Genomic DNA, 24,000 nt, shown 5'->3' with positions numbered 1-24,000 from the left:
GGGTCCTGACTAGCGTTGTTCCGATACCCATACCCGTATCGGAAATTCCTCATCGGGTGGTATCGGCGAGTACGCGAGTCTATGCACCGATCTCATACCATCACGTGACTTGCTCATTTACTACACAGGCAAAGAACATCACAAACACATTAATGGTCGGAGGTGGAAAGTCGGAATGGGAATCACGTCATCTCCGACCAACGTGCGTTCGAGCTGCCAAGTCGGAAAAACATGGATGCTCACGCTTAACTACAAGAATACCAATGTATTATTATAATTACAGATATAAATAGTGAAAGTGAAAGTGTCTGATCTAGTTCTGAAAACAAAAATTTACAATGCTAGATTCTTTATCGGTATATACTCGGTAACGGTAGTATATACTGATTCTGATATATACTGATTCCTTAACTAACAAGTTAAGGAATCGTAGTCGGTACCGGGAAGGAAACAACGGCATGGGAACATGTGTAGTCCTGACCGTGTGTTGGTGGTGTCCAGGGGCACGGTGCGGGCCTCCCGCCGCCCGGGGCTGCTGAAGTACAGCGCCTTGCCCTCGCTGATGGTCCCGCAGCCCCCGCCGACCTGACCCCCGCTCAGGGTCTGCCACAGGGGGCTGAGCTTCCCCTCGAAGCCCTCCGACAGCTCGGGAGGGCTGGCCGCCGCGGGCACGCAGCTGTCCTGCTCCACTGGACGGACAAACACCACCAGGGGGGACACTTCAGGACGATACGGGTGTGGATTTCTTTGTCTTTTACGTTTACATTTAGCAGACGCTTTTATCCAAAGCGACTTACAATAAGTACAAGAAAAAAAGAAACTATATATATCGCTGTCGTTACAGTAAGTATGTTCATAGAACCAAGTGCCAAGCGCATACAATTGCTAGGTTAACCCATTCTCCGTACACAACAAAGATAGCTAGGATAAGAAAAAATTTAATACAATTATATGAATGATTTGTCTTGGGTCTTTCTGTCTGTCTGTATTTCTGCAGGCTAAGTGTCCTGTTGATTCGTCATCGTCCCGGTGGGATCCCTGTCCCCCGTCCTACCTGTGAATCCCATGTCACAGAAGCAGACGCCAGAGATGCAGTCCCCGTGGCCCCCACAGTGGTTGGGACAGGGCTCGGAGATGTAGACCCCGTCCAGAGCGAAGGCGGGGGCGTCCCGGTACTGGCTGCTCTCCTGGAACCAGCGGAACCTCGTTTTGCTGTGGCAGAGGAGGAGGAGGAGGAGGAGGAGGATGAGGAAGAGGAGGAGGAGGAGAAGCACTCCTAACCATCCCTGGAAGGAGGGATCCCTCATCTGTGCTCCTGCTCGTTGATATTCAGGTCAGGAGTTTTCCTTTGCCCTTTAGAGGGCTCAGGGTTAACGGGTGAAGAGGCAGTGGGAACCGTGAAGCCCTTGATACTGGAACTGTGGAGCTATTAAGGACTACACAATTACATAAGACTTAACTGCACTACACAGCCGGTTCGTCAAACGTTTTGATTCTACCGTTCCCTGCACAGTCCAAAATGAACACCTTAGCAGTTCAATGGTTGGATATTAAAGGTCACCTATTATACCACCAGGTGTGAGTGTGACTAGCCGTTACAAGCTCTCCTACATGTATCACTGATAGATGAGCAACGTTTGATACAGTCCACTGGGTAGGCTGGTCGACTGATCTGTCTGTCACACATCTAGGTGGACACGCCCACTTGTGATGTCAGAAGAGGCCGATTTTACGGTTACGCCTCGTACCCACTGTACACGTCCGTCGACGGATCTCATTGACTTTACATGGGACGCTCCCGAAATGCATTGTGTGGGTCCGTCCGTCAAATCGGCTCCGTCTCTTGCGTCCAAAAGCTGAGAAAAGTTTAACTTTTCAGGCAGCGACGGATCCGTTGGCCAATCAGATCGCGTTATACGCACGTTACACGCAGATCGCGTTTCACCCCATGCGTCGGACACGCCCACTCTCTTCCGTCGACGGACGTGTACACGTGGGTATGAGGCGTTAATCCCACTCACACATGGTGGTACAATGTGTCACCTTTAAAACAGTTGCCTGGCCACTAAAAACACCAGTACGAGTGGCTCCCGGGTACCTGGCGGCCACGTTGCGCGGCACGAGCACGGTGACCCGGGTCCACTGCTCGTAGTCGCCCGTGTTGTAGACGCTGGGCTCCCGGAGCTCGCGCCCGCTGCCCTCGCAGCCCCCCGCGCCCGGGCTGCCCGGGTAGCAGCCCTCCTTCACCAGGGCCCAGGTGCGGCCCGCGTCGTGGGAGTACTGCAGCAGCACCGGGGCGGAGGTGCTGAAGTCCGGCTCACAGCCGATGTTCAGCTGGGGGAGGGGGGGGGGGGGAATGGGGGAGAGAGAGAGGGAGGGAGAGAGAGAGGGAGAGGGAGGGAGAGAGACAGAGACAGAGAGAGAGAGAGAAAGAGGGAGGTAAAGAGAGAGAGAGAGGGAGAGAGAGAGAGAGAGAGGGAGAGGGAGAGAAAGAGGGAGGTAAAGAGAGAGGGAGAGAGAGAGAGAGCAAGAGAGAGAGAGAGAGAGAGAGAGAGAGAGAGGGAGAGAGAGAGAAAGAGGGAGGTAAAGAGAGAGAGAGGGAGAGAGAGAGAGAGAGAGAGAGAGCAAGAGAGAGAGAGAGAGAGAAAGAGGGAGGTAAAGAGAGAGGGAGACAGAGAGAGAGAGAGAGAGAGAGATAGAAAGAGAAAGAGAAGAAAAGAGTTAAACAAACAGAAACAAATAAGAGATGAGAGGAGGGGAAAGAGATAAAACCTAGAAGGCCAGCATGGCAGAAAGACCGGACGTACTTTCACATCAAACTCCCTATGCTCTCGGGCTTTCATTCAGCCTGGGTCCCCCCGGTACGTCCCGTGCGGTGAGCTCACCTTGAACTGGAGGGTGTATCCCGGCCTCAGCACCAGGTCCCGGGTGACGGCCACGCGGTCCCCGTCGGAGCGGCCGAACACCATGGCGGAGGGCGTGGGGGTGCAGAAGCTGTTGTTGCTGTCCCGCTCCATGCCCTCGTTGCCCAGCATCAGCCACACGCTCATCTGGTTCAGCGGGTAGTCGAACGCCGGCTTCTCGTAGAAGTTCTGGATCGATGGCGGAGAAACACAGGCTCAGAATCTTATCTGCAGAAGCTTATCTGCACCATAAATACTACATATATTTCATATTTACAATTAGATTACAATTATATTTACAATCATTTAGCAGACGTTTTTTGCCAGGGAGGTGGGGGGTAGGACACCTTCCTCAAGGGAGCCTACAGGTAGGCTGCAGAATTTTTGGGAAACAAACCTTTTCGGTTTGGAGCTGAACACCCAAGTCACGACAGTATCCTGCGCAGTATCCCAGTATCCTCTTTGTTTCTCTCTCTCTCTCTTTCCCTTCCTGTCTCTCTCTCTCTCTCTGTCTCTATCGCTCTCTTTCTCTCTCCTCCCCCCCCCCCCCCCCACCACCACCCAGTCCTGCTCTCCCTATCTCCTAAATAATATACTTCTATGGGACATTCAGGACATTCAGTGCTTCCCCCCCTGTGAAGCGATCGCAGGTAGCTGACAGACAGACAGACAGGAGACCTGAGAGGGGTCTCTCTCTCTGACCTGGGGCAGCGTGGGGTTGGCCATGGGGATGATGTGCTTCTCCCGCTCCGACAGGATGATGACGTCGTCGATGGCCCACTGGTCGTAGCCGTCCCCCGAGTGCAGGGGCTGCCACCAGCGGAAGCGGGTGGAGGGGGACTTGGACGACAGAGGGAGCTCGTAATGGACGAAGCTGGAGGGACACAGCGTGGTCGTGGGTGGTTTGGTGCGTTATCGCCTACTATTGGTTATATACTGTAGGGTTTCACCAATATTAATGTTTATTATTAATATAACACAAGTCATAGTATTCCTGTCTGAAATATTAACCAACATTAATTCCACAACTGTGTATTGTGGAGTTCTTCTCGATTATCTCAGTTTGGATTTTGTATAGTTGAGTAGTGTAGACGGCATACAGCGTAGTAGTTTAGACGTCATTCAGTGTAGCAGTGAGACGTCGTACAGTGCAGCAGTGTCAACGTCGTACAGTGTAGCAGTGTAAACGTTGTACAGTATAGCAGTGTAAACGTCGTACAGTGCAGCAGTGTCAACGTCGTACAGTGTAGCAGTGTAAACGTTGTACAGTATAGCAGTGTAAACGTCGTACAGTGCAGCAGTGTCAACGTCGTACAGTGTAGCAGTGTAAACGTTGTACAGTATAGCAGTGTAAACGTTGTACAGTGTAGCAGTGTAATCGTCGTACAGTGTAGCAGTGTAAACGTCATACAGTGTAGCAGTGTAAACGTCGTACAGTGTAGCAGTGTAAACGTCGTACAGTGTAGCAGCGCGGAGGGCGTACCGTGGCTTGGTGAAGTCAGTGAAGTACATCTCGGCGATGAGCCCCCAGCTGATGCCGCCGTCGTTGCTGTACTGCAGCAGCACCCCCTCCTCCCGGCTGTCCGCCTGGTTGCACTCCGCCCAGTCCCCGCCCACGCGCAGATAGAACTGCACAAACTCCGCCCACTCCGTGTCCAAGTCCCAGCTCACCAGCTGCCTCAGCCCGGCCTGGAGTAACAGGATCACACACACACACACACACACACACACACACACACACACACAGTATTGTAAGTAATGTGCCTCAAGAGCGATACTTTCCAAGTTAGTGTTTATTTATTTCTAAAGAGACCCTGTGTGTCGGTGTTTGGTGTGCAGATCTCACCTTGCTGAAGTACAGGGAGGAACCGGAGGAGACCACCCCGCAGCCCATGTCAGGGGTCACCACCTCCCCGCCGATCACTTCCTGCCACGTGGCGAGCAGTGCATCCTGGGACTCGAAGTCCGAGAGCACGCTGGAGGAGAGCGGGATGTAGGGCTGGCAGTCGGTCCCTGAGAAGCCGTCGTCACACCTGTTGGGAGAGAATATGGGTCATTTACATCCCCTCCAGGGAACAAGTGTGTGTGTGTGTGTGTGTGTGTGTGTGTGTGTGTGTGTGTATGTGTGTACACGTATGTGTTTAGGGATGAGCAAGAGAATGTGTGTCTGTGGGTGTTTGTGCATGGGTGTGTGTTGTTGTATGTGTATGTGTGTGTGTGTGTGTGTGTGTGTGTGTGTGTGTGTGCACACTGACCTGCAGTGTCCGTGATCACACCAGCCGTGGCCGTGGCACATGCTGGGGCACTGCTGGCCGATGTAGATGTCGTCCAGGGCCCACTCGTCCTGCTCCCCGTAGTAGTTCTGGATCCAGCGGAACCGCGTGGCACTGGACCTGCACACACACACACACACACACACACAGGCACAGACACACACACACACACACACACACACACACACACACACACACACACAGGCACAGACACACACACTCTCACACACACACACACACACACACACACACACACACACACAGAAACAGACACACACACACACACACACACACACACACACACACACAGAAACAGAAACAGACAGGCACACACACACACACACACACACACAGGTAGGCATAACGTTGGTTAACATATCGAAAATCCATCCATGAATCTCCAAAGAGACGGTGCCTTGCATAACACTCTCTCAAATCCTAAAACACATATTGATCTGCACACAACAGTTTTTATTACCCACGGCGGCCATAGAATTATAATTATTTTCTGCATCGTTTGTTTACCATTGTTTCCATGAGTATTTATGTGTGAGCATCTGCTCTAACGCTCGCCACTGAGTATTCGGCGCGTGCCTGTGCATGTAAAGTGATGACAAACAGACTGAGAGCTGGAGACGGGGTGCACAGGGATGTTATATTATGGCCCGGTGGGGGGCCCTGGTTTGGGGTGACACTGATCCGTGGTGCCCTGGATCAGGTCTGGATCAACCGGGGGGCCCTCATTCAGCTTTACAGTTTATCGCCCTGACCCTATGACCTCAGAGCATCTTCAGTGAGGAGCCTGGGGGGGCTGGGGAGAGGAATTGATTGGAAGAGAGGTTACGATGTCCTCTGTGGTGACTGCGTTTGTATTTGATAAATCTCGGTGTTTGCTCTGATGTTTAAAACTGACTGACGACCTAACATAAAATATTGTCTTATGCAATCTCTATCAACTATATGGCTGTGTATTTCTTAGACAGGTATTCTGTCATTTTAAACAATTTGTTGAACTATTTTAAAAGCATCTTACACTACAGTGATTGCATACTTTCTGAGCACAGCCGGCCCCTTTGGGAATCAAACCCCTCACCCATGCAGTGCTTTAATGCCATGCTTAACAAATGGGAGCCGAAAGCACCGCCACTCCATTACTATGGACTCGACCACAAAAAAACAGCATAGCAACGTCCCTTATTTGGTCCTCACATGGTGTGGGTGTGTTTACTCACCAGGTCTTCTGGGGCAGGGGCAGGGTGATGCGTCTCCAGTCTCTGAACTCAGAGGGGTGGTACACACTGGGGGCTGTGAACTCAGAGCAGCTGGGCATCCCTGGTAGACAGGCCTGGGTGGAGGACAACGCCATCGTAAATATACACAGACGATGGTCAATGTGCTTCTGGCTATTGGTTTCATTCTTAAAGGGCCAGTGGGCCAGAATTACCAAATTTGCAATTTGTTAGGATTTGGATAGATGTGTAATGATACGTCAAGGATGGAGGATCTATTTTCTTGCCCATAATGACAAGAAGGATTGCTATTCTTCTAACAACGGCTGTCAGTTGTATTTCACCGTGAAAACTGTTTTTTGCAATTTGCAAAAAGCAACATTCTTTCACTACAGCTCTTATGTTTACACACAGTTTTACTTCCACACAGATGAATATGGATAACCCTTATCTCCTGAAAGAAAGTACAACTAAACATTTGTCGAGTTTTGTAACTCTATTGTTACGTGCTTCAATTGTCAAAGTAAATCCGATTTTTGCACACATTCTGGGATTTGCGGTGGCAGTTAATGAGGATTCATTAAGACCTATTCATTCCCAAAGGCAATAAAGATCTTGACGGGAGCCTGGGGTGTGCTATGAATATTTATAAGCCAATTGTCATCACTGAAAATCTTTGTTGAATCATGGGATGCCTGCCGAAGCCTGCTGATTCAAGTATTACACAGTACTTTGCTAACGCTTGCAGGAAAAAAACCCTGGAACAAAGTGGCCCATTATCGAGACATTATCACTGTGGCTATAATGAATAAATCAATATTCATGATCGTGAATAAATTACATGTTTCTGACTTCTACAAGTTTGCCTCTTTTTAACTTTCCTTTTAACCATCCACCGTGAAACCTGGGAGCCAATGGGGAAAGACTTGGTGTTTCCTTACCTCTTTGACCAGGTGCCAGGTGAGGCCATGGTTGGTGGAGAACTCCAGGCGGACCTGGGTGTCGATGTGGGGGGAGGGCTGTCGGCCGCAGCCCATCACCAGGGAGAACTGCAGGCTGTAGGACGCCCCGATCTGCATGGACTGGGTCTCCACGTAGCGCAGGCTGGAGCCGGGGCTGGGCTCTCCAGAGAAGCTGTTGGGACCAGAGCGATGGAGACATGGCCGGGGGATAAAGATGTGGGGACGCACCCAGAGCAGAGTACAGCAAAATGTAGAGAAAACTAAATATGTATTTATTTCCAAGTGTTAAAACTGCGTTTTTGAGTTGTTATGCTTAACATACCAATTGAACTGGCCAATTTACCTCAGATAAGATAAATAAAGATATTTAGATTGAAAAATTCTATGAGGATTTGAAATTAAGAAATTTAAAAAAAGTGAAATTTCGAATACTTTTAAATGTTTTTTTCATTAGTTTATGTGTATAAATAAATTAAACCTCCCCTTAGCCCCTCGGTGCGTGGCGGTACCTGAGCGTCCAGTCGTGCTGGCAGTAGGGCTGCACGTGGCCCAGGTAGAAGCCCAGGCTCTGGGTGACGTCCAGCACGTTGCTGAAGTCCAGGCTGATGGTGTTGAACAGGACTGACGTCATGCTGATCTCGTCCAGCGCCCACACGTCCACGCCGCGCCCCGAGTGGTAGGGCTGCCACCAGCGGAACTGCACCCCAAACTTACGAGCCCCCGCGGGAAGCTCCACCGACACGATTCTGGTGAAACGAAGAAAGTAGAATGTATGTGGACCTACATTCATGTTAACATTTAGGGCATTTAGCAAACGCTTTTATCCAAAGCGACCTAAACGGTTCACCCACACACCGACGACGGTGTCAACCATGCAACGCGACAGCCAGCTCGCCAGGAGCTGTTAGGGTTAGGTGTCTCACTCAGCTAGGAGGAGCCGGGGATCAAACTAGCAACCTTCCGGATTACAAGTCAACCCGCACAACCCCCCCGAGCTAAGCCGGCCCCCAACTCGTCCCCCGACCCCAGACCTAACAATCCGAAATATATGAGCTCTAATGCATACGCAAAATCTTTACAAGCACATTCATTTTCCAGCATTGATTCTATTGCACTTGTAGACTTCCTCGATGGCCGTTTAGTTAGTTAGTTTAATCCCGCCTGGTTGAGAGCTTGAGAGTGAGGCTGAGCACTGTTATGTATTTGGAACATGGCCCTGTGAAGCTCTGTGATAACACTGGAGAAGGTCTTCAAAAACTAAAGTGCACATGGATGGACGGGTGGAGGAGAGGGAGGAAATAGAATGAACGGTGTCAGCTGTGTCGGCCACCGGACCAGCTGGGCTGAGTCACGGAGGCCCACACTGGGGTACTGAGTCAGGTGCTGACGTTCCACTGAGACAACACAACAAATCTGCTGTTTGCTCATATTCTCCGCTTGGTAAACATGGTACCGAGCAATCAAGGCCATGCTTCATTGTGAAATCCCTAAAAGCTCAGACGTTTTTTGAGTTGAGGGAAAAAATATGTCTGTGCTACAATCACACTCTACCGTTGGTATTTCTACGTTAAAACCATGTGTTTTCAGTTACTTAAGGGGAAATTTAAGAGGAAATTTGGGAAATTCCCCCTCTGTATGCTTCGTGTGTCAAACTGGCCCCTTGAAGTAGGAATTGTACAGTAACCATGGCGTCCAGAAGACCATCACGGTTACTGTAGACGTTTTCCTCTGCGGGAGGACTTAGGAAACAGGACTTCAAGCATTGCGTGCGTGACCAAAGCATCACGCAGAGATACAAGGGGTGAGCGGGTTCCAGTTCCTGACCCTCCCACAGAGGCTGCTGTTTAGTGTGGGCCTGGATCCTCTTTGTCTTCATTACGCACAATAAAGACAGTAACTGATGCCATGGCTGCCCCCAGGACGCACCTCCGGCAGGCCATTAGCACAGCAAATGTGTGTGTTAATGGACTTATTGCGTCTCCGTGGGGTCATGGAACAATAGGCAGATGAGTCCCCCGCACACACACACACACACACACACACACGCACACACACACACACACACACACACACACGCACACACACACATCCTAAATTTCAATGGTGTCTGCACACACAGGCACACATGTAAGCAATGCAAGCACATACACACACAAACACTCACTCACACACACACACACACACACACACACACACACACACCATACATTCAAGCTTACATGGACACACAGGCACAGATGCAAGCAATGCAGGGTCACACACACACACACACACACACACACACACACACACACACACACACCATACATTCAAGCTTACATGGACACACAGGCACAGATGCAAGCAATGCAGGGTCACACACACACACACACACACACACACACACACACACACACACACACACACCATACATTAGAGCGTATCTTGACACACTTCTAGACACGCCAATGCAGACACACACACACACACACACACACACCACACACACACACACACACACACACACACACAGTCCCGGTTACCTGGGCTCGTGGAAGCCCTTGTAGGCGTAGTGCTGAAGGAGGGTCCAGGTGATGCCGTTGTCGGAGGAGAAGTGCAGCAGGACCCCCTCCCCCGGCTGGTCCGGGGCGGGACACGAGCTCAGGGTGCTGCGACTGCCCAGCCGCAGGGTGAACTGCAGGTATCTGAGGAGCAGAGAGAGAGAGAGAGAGAGAGGGGGGTCAGAGGAGCAGAGAGAGCGACAGGTATCTGAGGAGCAGAGAGAGCGACAGGTATCTGAGGAGCAGAGAGAGCGACAGGTATCTGAGGAGCGAAGGGGCAGAGAGAGAGAGGGGTCAGAGGGGCCGGTAGAGGGAGCAGAAATAAACGGACGGAATAAGAGCTCCTTGTTGAATCCAACACCCCTGAGGGAGAGAGGGAAAGAGTTAGAGAGAGAGAGAGAGAGAGAGAGAGAGAGAGAGACAGAGAGGGGGAGAGGGGGAGAGATATGGAGACAAATAGGAAGGCAGAGGGGGGGAAAGAGAGGAAGATATACAGACAGAGAGGGAGAGAGACAGCGAGAGAGAAAGAGAGATAGAGAGAGGGAGATATAGAGACAGAGAGGGAGGGTGAGAGAGAGAGAGAGAGAGAGATAGAGAGAGTGAGATAGTGAGACATTGAGGGAGGGAGATGGAGACAGGCCGGTTCAGGAGGTAGATAAACAGGCGGTCAGGCAGCAAGGTGAGGTGGCACCGCGGTGGCAAGATGATCGATGATGATTAAACGAAGGAGGTCAAAGTGAGAGGCGTGGGGTTGGAGGGAGAACCAGGGAGAGATTAAGTATGCATGGCGGAAAGATGGCGCGCGCACGCATACACCCATGTATAAATATTCACCCCGGTAAAGTTTGTACACTGACTCCCATGTGATTGCATACATTTCTGCTGACATCAAAACATCATTTTGACTAATAGAATATTCAGAGCCGTTTTCATCTCTGCCCGTTTGTCCCTCGGCCAGCCCGCCTCGCTCTCTCTCTCTTCCTCTGTCTCTCTCTCTCTTCCTCCATCTCTCCCCCTCTCTTTCTCTCTCTCTCTTGCTCCATCTCTCTCTCTCTCTCTCTTTCCGTCTCTCTCTCTCTCTCCGTCTCTCTCTCTCTCACTTTCTCTCTCTTTCTCTTCCTCTCTCTCTCTCTTCCTCCATCTCACCCCCCCCTCTCTCTCTTGCACCCCCCCTCTCTCTCTTCCTCCGTCTCTCTCTCTCTCTCTCTACCTCCCTCTCTCCCTCACTCTCCTTCACTTTCTCTCTCTCTATTCCTCCGTCTCTCTCTCTACCTTCCTCTCTCCCTCTCCCTCTCTCTCCTTCACTCTCTCTTCCCCTCTCGTTCTGTCCTTGGCTCTGCCTGGTTTTCATTAGGGCTGCAGTTTCCTCTCCAGGACAGCTGTTCACTCAATCAGACGGGAAGCTGGCGTTAAATATGCCCATCAGGTGGCACCCAGAGTGCCGCAACAGGCCTAATCCATCCAGCACAGATGCCCGTGTCTAACTTTGTCTGTTTTTCCTCTCCCTATCTCCCTCTCCCCCTCTCTCTATCTCTCACTTATATTCTGCTGTCACTTCGTCTCTCTCACACCCTTCCCTCGCTCCCCGCGCCACACCGTCACACCTTCCCCCTTCCTTTCTTCCCTTGCAATCATGATCCATCTCCCAGCCCAGGACAGGGGGAACTAGTAGAGGTCTGAGCTGTTGATGGACGGGGGCAAGAGGGGTGACGAGGTTGTGGAAACAATGGTAGTGCCTGTCACGTCCTGTAGACAGACTGTCCACGTAACCAAGGAAACAGACTGTATCGGTATGCCTACTTGAAAATTGTATCGGATTACTGTTAAGGGAATATGAATTACGTTACCCAAATATAATAGACAGGATCTCTATACCCTGCGGCCCGATTTAAAGAGGCATCAGCATTAAAAGGTGATAATATCTGTGGTGAACCATGGTGAGCGTCACGGTCATGAGATGACATTATTATTCATATTCAACGAGCATCCGTGCATGAGAGTATGCAGGTACAACCTTACCCCAAGGTTAGGGTGCACCTAACCCTAACCGTACCCCAGTGGATCCCATGACAATGTCAGAATCCCTCACAATAACTGCTAATAGAGCTTAGTGCCATGTTTATAGTTAACATAGATATATTTTATAAAAGGTTTTTGTGTTTGTATGCATGTCTTTCGATATAGGCCTTGGGTTATTTTTTGTGTTTAAAACTTTAGGGCCCCAATTCTATTTCTATTCCATATTTTGTATTATTATTTTTCCATCTTGAGCAGGATTAATGGAGGATTAATAAAGTACTCTCTGGACGATGTGGGGCCCTGTCTGGCTCTACCTGGCCTGGGAGCTGTCCAGGGGGGAGGTGACCAGGTGTCTCCGGCTGTCCCGGTTGAAGACCAGGGCCTTGCCGCTGGCCAGCACCCCGCAGCCGAAGCTGACCTCGGCCCCCCTCAGGGAGGAGAAGCTGTGATAGGAGGAGAGCCGCGGGCTGGAGAAGCCCTCCGACAGGAAGGCCGGGAAGGTCTGGGAGGCCAGCTCACAGGCCGGACCGCTGAACCCTGGGTCACATCTGGAGGAGGAGGGGCACAGGAAGAGGAGGAGTTAACATTAGGGGGAGGAGTCAGAAGAGAGGGGCGGGGCACCGGAAGAGGAGGAGTTAACATAGGGGGAAGGGGTACAGGAAGAGGAGGAGTTAACATTAGGGGGAGGAGTAAGCAGAGAGGGGAGTGGTACAGTAAGAGGAGGAGTTAATATGGGGGGAGGGGTACAGGAAGAGGAGGAGTTAACATTAGGGGGAGGGGTAAGCAGAGAGGGGAGTGGTACAGTAAGAGGAGGAGTTAATATGGGGGGAGGGGTACAGGAAGAGGAGGAGTTAACATTAGGGGGAGGAGTAAGCAGAGAGGGGAGGGGTACAGGAAGAGGAGGAGTTAACAAAGGAGGAGGGGTACAGGAAGAGGAGGAGTTACATTGGTGAAGACGATAGCAAATAGAAGAAACAATAGAAAATTGTAGATAGAAGAGAAGAAAATGAAATGGAGAAAGACGAGGAGAAGAAAAGACAGTAGAAGAAGAAAACAGATAATGAATCATAACCATCATACAGTATGATGACTGCTGGATCAGCAGGAAGTCATGGAGGAGTTCTTCCATTTCATAACGACAGTACTTACTTGCAGCCTGTGCGGGAGCAGTGTCCTCTTCCAGAGCAGAACCGAAGACATGCTGGGCCGATATACACTAGGGAGAAGCACAAGATGCTCACATTCACGACTCCAGTGCAAAGAGCTACATTGTGTACCAGGTCATCAGACATGAACAAATTGACCGCCCCAAGACGCCAAACTGAGAGATATGAGCATACTCCTGAATGAGATTTTACGTTTCAGATTTCTAATATATTTAAAATCTTTTGGCCTATATATCGATGTTTCATTCATTGTAACAGCAAAATGATTCTGTGTCTTTGATGACATTGTCTTTATGAACCTGTGATGATGCTGAAAGGTCAATAAACTAAACTAAACTAAATATCTATAATCTAATCTAATCCAATGTAAACCAAATTGCATCACATCATGTAGAGTCTGTCGACGCACCGTATAACCATACTACTATAAGTATTTTAATTAATGATTTATAAAATACATACAAACATCTATGCAGTGTTCAAACTACTATTGAATATATTAGTCCAAAAATGAGTTAGTAAAATAACAGACTCTTTTACCCAAAGGGACGCACACAGATCATTAAGGAGCAGGTAGGGGTTGCTCTACGATGCCTGCTCTAAGATGCCTACAGCTAGGCTCTCGACATCAGGGGATCCCACCCAGGTCACTACACCCTTAGGGCCTGACTACCCTTCCCTCACAGACCAGCACCTAGAAAATGGAACACAGAATGGTTTTCCACTCACCGTTGTCTATGGCCCACATGCTGCCCAGCCCCAGGCCAGACTGTCTCCAGCGGAACTGAGAGCTCTCCGTCAGAGCAGCGTTAGGCAGCGGGATGGAGATACGGGTCCAGCTGAGGACACACACACGCGCACACACACACACACATACACACACACATACACAACCGCACACATGCAAGCGTGCACAAACACATGCAAAGGCGCGCGCACACACACACACACACACACACACACACACACACACACACACACAACCGCACACATGCAAGCGTGCACAAACACATGCAAAGGCACACACACACACACACACACACACACACACACACACACACACACACACACACACACACACACCATTGTGTCTGTGAGTTTTGGCCATACATGTTTGACATTTGCTATTGTACTCACAGGCCGATTGACCAGAGGAAATATAAGGAGAAAGATTTGGAGATTTGGAGAGAGGCTTGCACACATTCCATTCCCTGGAACGGGAACCTGGAGTTTTCCACAGCTAGACGGCGGCGTACGTCCACACATACCCGCTGTAGTTATCTGAGGAGTACACGGTGCTGTGGGGCAGGTGTGGCCCGGCACACAGCTCCGGCAGACACTCTGTGTGGAGCAGGGACCAGGAGCGGCCGTGGTTGGTGGAGAACTCCAGGCTGACACTGAGCAGGGAGGAGGAAGGAAAAGAAGTTTATTGATGCATGATTTTAATCTCTTTGTTATATGTGAATTGTTTTAATGGATAGTTCACAGTACAGTGGATGTTAATGATTTCAGCTTACAATTGGCGTTCAGTGTATTGGCATTTTAAACCTCTTTTGTGGTTTCTTTTCTCTACTTTACTCACACACAGAGTATATTCATTATCCTTGTGAAGCATATAACTTTTAGCAGGCTTGTATTAAATCACCGCTATTCCTTCTCTGAGCTGTGAAATAACACAAAACAAGGGATGACTTATTTAAAACACTATCCACTAATCTCTACATTGTCTCATAAAATCCCACTTATAATGATGAAGTATATTCCAAACTCTTTTCTCCAACTTGAATGGGCCTACGATGGATATTTCATATTACTGCGTGAGTTAATGGTTTTTCGTTAGAATCAACAATGGGTGGAAAGTGTATTGACATTTGAGACTACAGTATATCGATGTTCATATCCTCTTACGCTGTGCTCTTCTATAGTGAACACAGACACACACAGCACAAAACATCTTTCTACATTGTATCGCTTTGAGCCGTCAGAATCCAAACCTCACTGCATAAATCACCACTGTCCTTTGACTGATCTGTCAGCCAACACTAATCCAGATTCATTATTTGTTATCCGTCTCTACATCATATGCATCGATCTTTAAATCACTTTCTTTCAGCCTTAATGGACATGTAACTCACATTTACATAGTATAGTGAGAGACTTTTTCAGAGTTCAGTCCATTGACCATTTAAACTGTAGTACCACTTTATATCTCATCAATTCAAATGAGCATAAGCATGCGCTAGCAAGTGTAAGTGCTTGGCACTTGTTCCTATGGACATCCTTACTGTACCGACAGCGATATATTGCGGTTTTACTTTCTTTTTAAGAATGTAGTAAAAGCCCTAAATGTAAAATGTAAATGTATGCATAAACACTCATTCCACAGTACAGTGAGAGGTCCGGCTTATCATCTTAGGACCAACGCATTAGCAGCGTGCGTGTGTCGAGTGAGAGGCTGGCCGCGGTGCCCCACCTGTTGGCGGCCTGGTAGGAGCCGCAGCCCAGGTTGATGGAGAACTGGGCCACGTGGGTGTTGGTGCCCGGCAGCACCGGCAGCAGCTGCATGAAGTCCAGCGCCCACACGTGGCGGTGCAGGCCCCCGTGGGTCCGCTGCTCCAGGCAGAACTGGGTGACGGGGGTCTGGAGCTCGGTGGGCAGCCCCACCGACACCACCCCGGGGGTCTGGGTGCAGGGGAGAGGGGAGAGGGGAGAGGGGAGGGGGGAGTGTTGTTAGTAAATGTGTTGATCACTCGCGGTTAAGTGTGTGCTCAGTGTGAGAGTTTGGGTGTGTCATGCATCGTGAGTATGTGTAAGTGTGTATGTTTGTGTGTGCACGTGTATGCAGGTCTGTATGTTTGTGTTTTTATTCACAAGATGTGTGTGTGTGTGTACTTGTGTATGTAATAGTATGAGTGTGTGTGTATGTATGTATTTGTGTGTGTAAAAGTAAATGAGTGTGTGTGTCCGCGAGTGAGTGAGTGTGTGTGTGTGTGTGTGTGTGTCTCTCACCCTGTACGAGGAGTATGGCAGGGTGTCCAGCACCACTCGTTCCCTCCTCCCCTCAGACCGTCCAAACAGGACCACGTTGTTCTCATGGGACTCCCCGGGATCACATTCCCCTCCGCCTGCACACAAACACACCTCAGCACCACCACCCTGCCTTGCTCAAAGGGCATGGAAGGGTTAGCCATTTTGATTCACGTTGATAACCCTTGGAAATCAAAATAATTAACTGCGAACTTCCAGACTTCCAGTACGCATCTGCTGATCGGTCTGGCCACGTCAGGCCAGCCTCCACCCACATAGCGGACCCCGCCCGGCCGCGTACCCATGGTGAAGTGGAAGCGGAGGTTTCCGTAGGCGGTGGTGTCCAGGTACGGCGTGCAGACCCTCCTCCGTCCCTCCTGGTCGAACACCATCGCCGAGCCAGACTCGATCTCCCCGCAGTGGGTCCCGTAGCTCGCCCCCTCGATGTCCCAGCTGCACGGGAGAACAACAGTGGCTGGGTGTGTTACCAGTTAGGGGATATGAGGGGTTATCGCAGAGGACAGCTGAATCAGGAGTCATAGGTAAGAAATGTGGCCCCATATGGTTGGATAAGAACTCTGACAACAATTTACCTTCATTTTTGTACGAATCTCCACAACCAATATCACTTCAATGTATACAAAATAAAAGTATTCAAGTTGGTATAGAGACATGCATACATCCACCCCATTCCTGTCTACATCATCTGCAAAAATGTGCGTACACACACACACACACACACACACACACACACACACCCACCCACACTGACAAATACACACACTGAAACACAAACAACCCCCCCCAAAAAAACACACCCAGGTGGCAGTGCTAAAATAGCACCGAGACAGGACGCACACACACGGGGCCCACACAGGAAAACATCCTTCCACCCGGCGGCGAGGGGATCCTCATTAACACTGACAGCAGATAACTCAGTGTGTCCCCCCGCATCCTGTGGTCCCCACCACCACCACCACCAACAGCACCACCGCCGCCACCACCACCACCACGCATCCACCCTATCCAACCCAGCCTCTCCTGTCACACGGCAGAGCTGGCCTGTCGCTGTCCCACTCAGTGCCGGGCTGAGGTGACACCTGGTGGACTGCAGACTCTGCATGTCTGCATCCCCCCCCCCCCCCCCCCCCCCCCCCCACGTGTCAGGTACCTACTGCCGCCTAATGGGCTGTCTGCTGAAACGGAGCCCGGCAGCGGTGCTACGGCTCCCAGAATGCACCAGGAGTTAAGGAGGTATGGAGTGGCACACCTGTTGCAGGCGCACCTCGTTATATAGGCACTATAAGGCCTCATTAAATGCGTCCTGATGGCGGTACTGTGTTTGACCCCCTTTTCCTTTCCCACGCTTTTCAAGGATTCAAAACAATTCTTGTTCCTTGACAGTTTGGAAAATATTTTGGTTCTTTGTGCATTTCCGGAGATTGCGAATGTGTGCGTGTGTGTGTTTTTGTGTGTGTGCGTGCGTGCGTGCGTGAAGTATGCTGTGCCCAACAGATGCAGAGGTGTCTCTGCAGGCAGGGGTTTCACCTGTGTCTTGTCCCAAGCACTATTTGATCCTTTGCCACAAAGACTATCATACACACCTACACACACACACACACACCCACACAAGATTCTGACTCACAGAATCACATGCACACACTTCAATTGGTTCCAACACACTTACTCTAATACTGCATTAGAATCTGTAGACTATATATGAGGCAAGCTTGACTTACTTTGAGGGTGCGCTTTCAAAGTCTTCCTCCCAGTAGCTCCGCCCCTCCTCGCGGTGCAGGTCGATGTCTCTGGTGGACGCAAAGGTGTGGCCCACCCCCTCACCTCCGTGGAAATACAGGGCGTTGCCCTCTGACTGACAGGAGTGCTGTCCAATGAGGAGACAGACATTGAGTGCTGTGGTTAATAAACACATAATAAACACATTCCAGACTGTTCGCTTTGGCTGTGGCATCCAGCTGTGATCGTCGTTGCTTGAATAACAATGGACGTTTTGCATTTATATGGTGCATTTATTTAGTGCATTTAGAAAGTGCTTTTCTAACCTCTGGCCACTCAAAGCGCTTCGCAATCAGTGCCTCATGATTGTAAAGCCTTCACCCATTCATACACACATACACCCATTCATGCACACCTTCACACACGGCCGATGGTGTGGGCCATGCTCACAGTGTTGCCAGAGAACCTGCTTTACTTCCCGAGTCGCTGTTGCCACAGGTTAAGCCGGTGATCTCTGAACACGCCCCAGGGTGATCTTTGGCATGGCAACATGGAGCACGGGACCATGTGTGATTATCCGCAAACCGTTAAAAACCATTAAAACCGGCTTCCAACACCGAACACAAGGACACCTGCGTCCTTGTGTTCAGGGGGAGCCCGGTGAAAGTCACCTAGGTGGAGTGTGAGTGGGGCAACGGACCGTGCTCTGTCATACATATATAACATGGATCTCATGTGTACAACGAGCCATACTAGTGTGTCCAACAACATCACACAGGTACACGCATCTCAGTGGAACAAAATCCATGCCAGCGAGCGTGGGGTGGTGATGTGGGTGGTGTCTGGTTCAGGGGGCACCTTGACGGTGGCTCCGGGGAAGAAGAGCCAGTTGGCCGTGTCGGGGGGGTCCAGGTTGTCCTCCAGCAGAGGGGGGCGGTGGACGGCGTTGACCAGCAGCACGTTGTCCAGCCCCCAGCAGGACTCGTAGCCCTCGCCCCCCCGCGGAGGCCCCTGGGTCCAGCGCAGACGCACGCCGTCGGCCCTGCAGCGGTGGGGGAGGGGCACCAGGTGCACCATGGTGCTGCTGTTGGTGGGTGATCTGTGGGGGGGGGGGGAGCAGTTAGGACCGGTCGACAGGAGGCGGTGTGGAGAGAGGTTTGGAGGAGTGACAGGAGGAGGAGGTGAGACGTAGAAGGGAAACGATGGGATAGATCTTTTGTCCTCCTTAAAAGGGGAAGGTTGTCCTTTGTTTTCAAACCATCGCTAGGAGTAGTGGGCAGCCACAGTGAAGCACACTGGGACCAGAGCTAAGGCCAGTGCCTGGGTCGCGGGCGAGGGCACAGGCTGGGGAATTAGACTCAAAACCTTACAGGGAGGAGAAACTGGAAGAGGTGGGGCCAAGAAGAAGAGGAACAGATGAGAGAACTTTGAATGGAGATGAGGTGGACAGAGAATGAAACGGACGGGGAGGAAGGCAATGAGATGAGGGAACTTTGAATGGAGATGAGGTGGAGAGAGAAGGAGACAGAGAAGGGAGGGCTGGGAGGCACCTGATGGTCTCCAGGGTGATCCACTCGTCCGTGTCATTCCTGCTGCCGCTGAGGCTGTAGGACACCACGATGCTGGGGTCCGAGTAGCTGAAACGGCAGGAGCCAGAGCCTGCACAATACACACGTACATACATACACACACACACACACAACCACCCCACACGCACACATGCACACACACACACACACACACACACACACACACACACACACACACACACACACACACACACACACACACACAGGCACAGACACAAATACATACACATGAAGTGAATGCAAGTCAACACACAGAGTTCATTTCTGTCGTCTCTACCAGCTGTAGAGTGTATTAACACCACTTTAAGCCCACTTTGAAGGCACCAGATGAAGGCTTAAGTGGGTGTTTGTCAGCAGCACACACACACACAAACAAATATACACCAACTCTCTGTGGTCTTCAGCCAGTATAGACAATGCTAAAAAGTGTTTTTAGTGGCCTTTTTGATGTCCTTCAGGATCACCATTAAATATGTATCCCAGTTTGAGGAGAGGGGATACCTGAAGTGACTGATGGCTATTTGTCATCCTGAGATCAAACCTGCAATGCTTGTGTCCCAGAACACAACACGATGTCCGGCTTAAAGGATGTACACAATAGAGCTCATTGCGGTCGAGATGTATTGATGGCCGTTTCATGTACTTACCCAGGGCGAACTGCAGCACTGAGGCAGTGGTTGTGTTGAGGAGAACAGTGCTCTGTTGGGTGCACAGGACAGAGTAGCAGTCAGTACAGTACAAGCAGTTGTTGGGGATTTAGCCTGAGTTGAATCTGAATGCAATTTCACCTTCTGATAATCTATAAAATAATTGTCATTCCATTGACTTCAAATGATGCAGTTATGAGGGTTTCTAAAAAGCTGTTTTGCTGCATGGGTGTATGCTTGTGTGCGTTTGTGCATTTATGGGGTACAGGTGTGTGTTTCCGTGTTCCATGTGTATTAATCCTTAGTGTGTGTGTGTGCATGTTTGTTGGAACTAACACAAAGAGGTAGAAAGGGCTCTGAGCCCTGCTCTGCTGCCTACTGCTCTTTAAATTTCAGAGAGGTTCCAACACGGCCCCATTAAGAATAAATCAGGCCCAAATCAGGTGATAAATCACACTCTTCCTTAAACATACATTATTTAGGAATCTGTGTGTGTGTGCATTTTGCACAAAATCACAATTATAGAAGTACAATCCCACAACTGTAATTAAGAATTGATTCCGATCTTCAATCAACGGCTTTGACACAAAAGTGCTCCGGCAATCCGCGCGCACGAGAGACTCGAGAGTTAAGAGTTATTACGGCTACAAGCGCTATGCTAACACTAAGTGGGGGGGCTGTGGTCAGAGAGCAGCCCGGCGAGGCGAGGTGAGGTGAGCGGTCGGCGGTCGGTGGTGGCACGCTTAAACCGGCGTGTAACACGCAGCAGTCTCAGTGTGGTCGGGACGGGGGGCGGACGGGGGGGACGGGGGACGGGGGGGGGACGGAGGGGGGGGCGTTACCAGTTCTCGCTCTCCGAACGGCTCACAGAAGGTCACCGCTCGGCCGTGCATGAGCACGCCACAATGCTCGCCCACTTCACAGCTGCTGCAGCCGGACCTGGGAGACAGGACCACACAGGGTTAAGAGAGTCGTCGTTGTGTGTGTGTGTGTGTGTGTGTTTTACGGTGGTTCCACAGGGGCTCTGTCATCGTAGTAGGAGTCGATGGCGGTGTACCGACCAGATGCTGGTGTCCAGCTCCCCGTCCAGGTTGGAGTCAAAGTCGTCCCGCAGCACCGCGTGGTTCCCGTCGACGCCAGCTGTGCACACACACACACACACACACACACACACACACACACAGACACACACACAGGTTCAAAAGTCATACGTGATCTCGGATTAGACAAAAGCTATCAGTGATTCACATTTTAAATGTTTATGCAGCAAATGAACAACACTTACAGAGACTGGGTCTGATTGGGGACTCTGTTGGGGCTGAAAAAGAAAGAGAAACCCAGAATGAACAAACAGTGGATACATACAAATAAATGAGGCGATGATCTTTAACCTGAATGCACCGACATCAGTAAGGCTCTGATTAAAATATACGCTTAATACATTCAACTGCCAGGAGAGGCAATAGCATTGCTCAGCCTTCACATGCAGTACAGCGCACACTTTTGTAAGAGCATGTCCTTTCAAGTTTAACTCTAGGCCAGTGACGGTCGTAACAGTCACTTCCTGCTCCCATAATCTCTAAAGTCCAACCAACTTCCTGTGAGTCCTCTCTAGGGCCCACGGTGCAGCCCCCTGGCCCCAGATAGTGTCCACTGTGATGTTCATTTATATCAGTAATGAAGGCCTTGCGCGGCCCACGATTAACGGTTCACTGCCAATTAACTGCAGTCCTCCCCAGAGGGCTCTGGCCTGGACCTTAATCTGTGGCCGCTGCCAACCCAACACACTGCAGCATCCATCTCTCCCAGGGAACACACACACAGACACACACACACACACACACACACACACAAACACATACCCCTGATTGGTCAACAGGGGAAATCAGCGTCAGAGCGACAATGGATCAAGAGTGCTTTCTAATGAAACCAAAGTATCCCTTATTTTAAATTAACCTCAGTCAAGAATTGCTTTACAAGGCAGGTACCTCAGACTAAATGAAAGTTATGCATGCAACTAAGTTATGTTTTTGGGGATTGGTCGAGGTCTAAGCCATGTGACCTTTCTGACAAGGAATGAGGGAAAAAAATGGAGAAGCAGGCAGCTAGTGAGGCAGATGTCTACCTGGAGCCAAGTCAGGTTGATAGATCATTGTAGATAAACGTCTGTTTGTTTTAAATGATATGGTTGGACATCAAAGGAAGGTGGGACACGCAGGTCATAGGCTGTGGCCCTGAAGCAGAGAACACATGAGGTTTAACTTAACTGATCCATCAACCCTAGGAAGGAATACAAAAAAGATGACTTTTAGAGCCCTAGAATCTCCTCTATAGAGTAGCACTTGATTTATCAAACATTAATAATCAAAACTTTAGCAGTTGGGGTCATGCTAATTAACCAAGACCCAATGTGATCTTTAAGCTGCTTTGCTCACCGTTTACATTACCTTCCTCTAACTCATATGGTGGCCTTGGTTTTAATGTCTCTAATTACGCTTACCCGCTACAATTGTATTGACCTCATTGAGATAGGAGCTGCCCTCTCTCTCCCCTTTTGATCATCTGCTTGACACAGCCTTGGCTAGGGCGTGCGTGAAGCCAGCTGCCTGGGGAGGCTGACGTAAGGATAATCTTTCACCGTGCACTCTATCCAGGATGAGCCTCCCACCTGATAAGGCTACCGATAAGACACCGAAGATTAATTCCAAAAGTTGAATTCTTGGGTACTTAAATGATCTTACTTAAAAAACATGCTTCTAAAAATCTCAATTTTGAGTAAGACTTGGCTTGAGGAGTAATTTTTAAAGTCGGAAAGAATGCAACAGGGCTTGTCCAACGGAGTGCTTCATGGCCCCGCCATTGGACTCAAGGACTTCACTTAGGCAAATTAAAACTTTGTTTTGCCACGTTTGACATGAGAATAGTGTGGCAATTTTAGACACAAACAATGGGTTTAAAAGTGAAGTTAAGGGCTTCAACTGGTTCCAAATTCTGTTCCATAGGCGGTTAAGTTAGCATTTTAGGGTTTAAGGTTGAAAACATTCACTCCTTGTGCTGCTTCTGATGTTCAGCGCCAATTCTGCATCTCTGTCTGGAAGCTGAAGTCCATTGAAACTAGATGAAACAGCTTTTCCTGTCTCAGTCTCGGCCCCTCTTGCTCTTGACATTTCCTCCTCCAAACTCGCTAATACTCTGACTGCGGGCTGACGCAAAACATGCTCAGGGAACAAACAGCCCTCAGCCGGGCATTGAGCCTGCCCAGATTATCTCTTTCAGAACTATCAACTTGTGTGTGTGCCTAGATGGGCACGCCGCGAGTATGTGTCAAAGCAACCCTTCTAATAAAATATTCAATCTGTCTTCCTGTGTTCACAAGCACCGTCCAAACAACTCCAGCTCCCCCAACTCAAACAGACACAGTGCACATGCTCAGTTAGCATTTTCCTCTCTTTTTTCGCTTTCTTGGCAGTCTCTCTTTCAAACAAACTCCACTAAATCTCTCCCCGGTTTTGATTTTTTTTTTTACTCCTCTGCTGAGACTATTTAGCGAGAGCAAGATCCCAGAAGAATTTCATTTTTTTTTTTGGCAGTGGATAATCCCTGCAATACCCCCAGAAGAGGCCTCATTTACAGCTTCCCTTCGTCCCGGCTCATCACCCAGCGTGTCTGGCCTCCTCTGTTCCTTTCTTCCCCAAATCTCCCTGCTTCCCCGTCCGCGCACACACACCCCTCCTCGTCTCCTCGCCCCCCGGGGGCCGAAGCCCCTAGCAGCGTGGGGAGCAGACTGTGGCGCTCCTTTCACTGAGATTAATCCCCCCTCCCTCCTGTGAGTCCTTAAAGACTTCAATTACTGCCTCTTCTATTAGCAGCTCATCGCCACTAATGCCTGTATCTTCCTGGCCAGGGTT

At 49.9% G+C, this 24,000-nt stretch overlaps 1 protein-coding gene across 1 annotated transcript in view; it reads right to left on the bottom strand.

Annotated features, from left to right (window-relative positions):
* The window catches only part of reln (reelin), a 104,281-nt gene that overhangs the window by 29,413 nt on the left and 50,868 nt on the right, over window positions 1-24,000 (bottom strand). The window contains 26 exon segments of the mRNA XM_084477669.1: window positions 482-689; window positions 1,055-1,212; window positions 2,099-2,334; window positions 2,886-3,092; window positions 3,606-3,777; window positions 4,387-4,592; window positions 4,750-4,936; window positions 5,159-5,296; window positions 6,409-6,521; window positions 7,347-7,539; window positions 7,877-8,113; window positions 9,890-10,051; window positions 12,241-12,474; window positions 13,076-13,142; window positions 13,822-13,931; window positions 14,361-14,489; window positions 15,566-15,774; window positions 16,102-16,217; window positions 16,421-16,572; window positions 17,859-18,004; window positions 18,715-18,955; window positions 19,407-19,515; window positions 20,093-20,144; window positions 20,935-21,031; window positions 21,154-21,232; window positions 21,378-21,410. Of these exon segments, the coding sequence (XP_084333795.1) occupies window positions 482-689; window positions 1,055-1,212; window positions 2,099-2,334; window positions 2,886-3,092; window positions 3,606-3,777; window positions 4,387-4,592; window positions 4,750-4,936; window positions 5,159-5,296; window positions 6,409-6,521; window positions 7,347-7,539; window positions 7,877-8,113; window positions 9,890-10,051; window positions 12,241-12,474; window positions 13,076-13,142; window positions 13,822-13,931; window positions 14,361-14,489; window positions 15,566-15,774; window positions 16,102-16,217; window positions 16,421-16,572; window positions 17,859-18,004; window positions 18,715-18,955; window positions 19,407-19,515; window positions 20,093-20,144; window positions 20,935-21,031; window positions 21,154-21,232; window positions 21,378-21,410 (3,991 nt within the window).

The sequence above is a fragment of the Micromesistius poutassou genome (assembly GCF_964030765.1).
Source record: "Micromesistius poutassou genome assembly, chromosome: 13".
In the NCBI taxonomy this organism is placed as follows: domain Eukaryota; kingdom Metazoa; phylum Chordata; class Actinopteri; order Gadiformes; family Gadidae; genus Micromesistius; species Micromesistius poutassou.
Note: the sequence above shows the minus strand (reverse complement) of the source record. Positions and strands in the feature narration are given on the sequence as shown.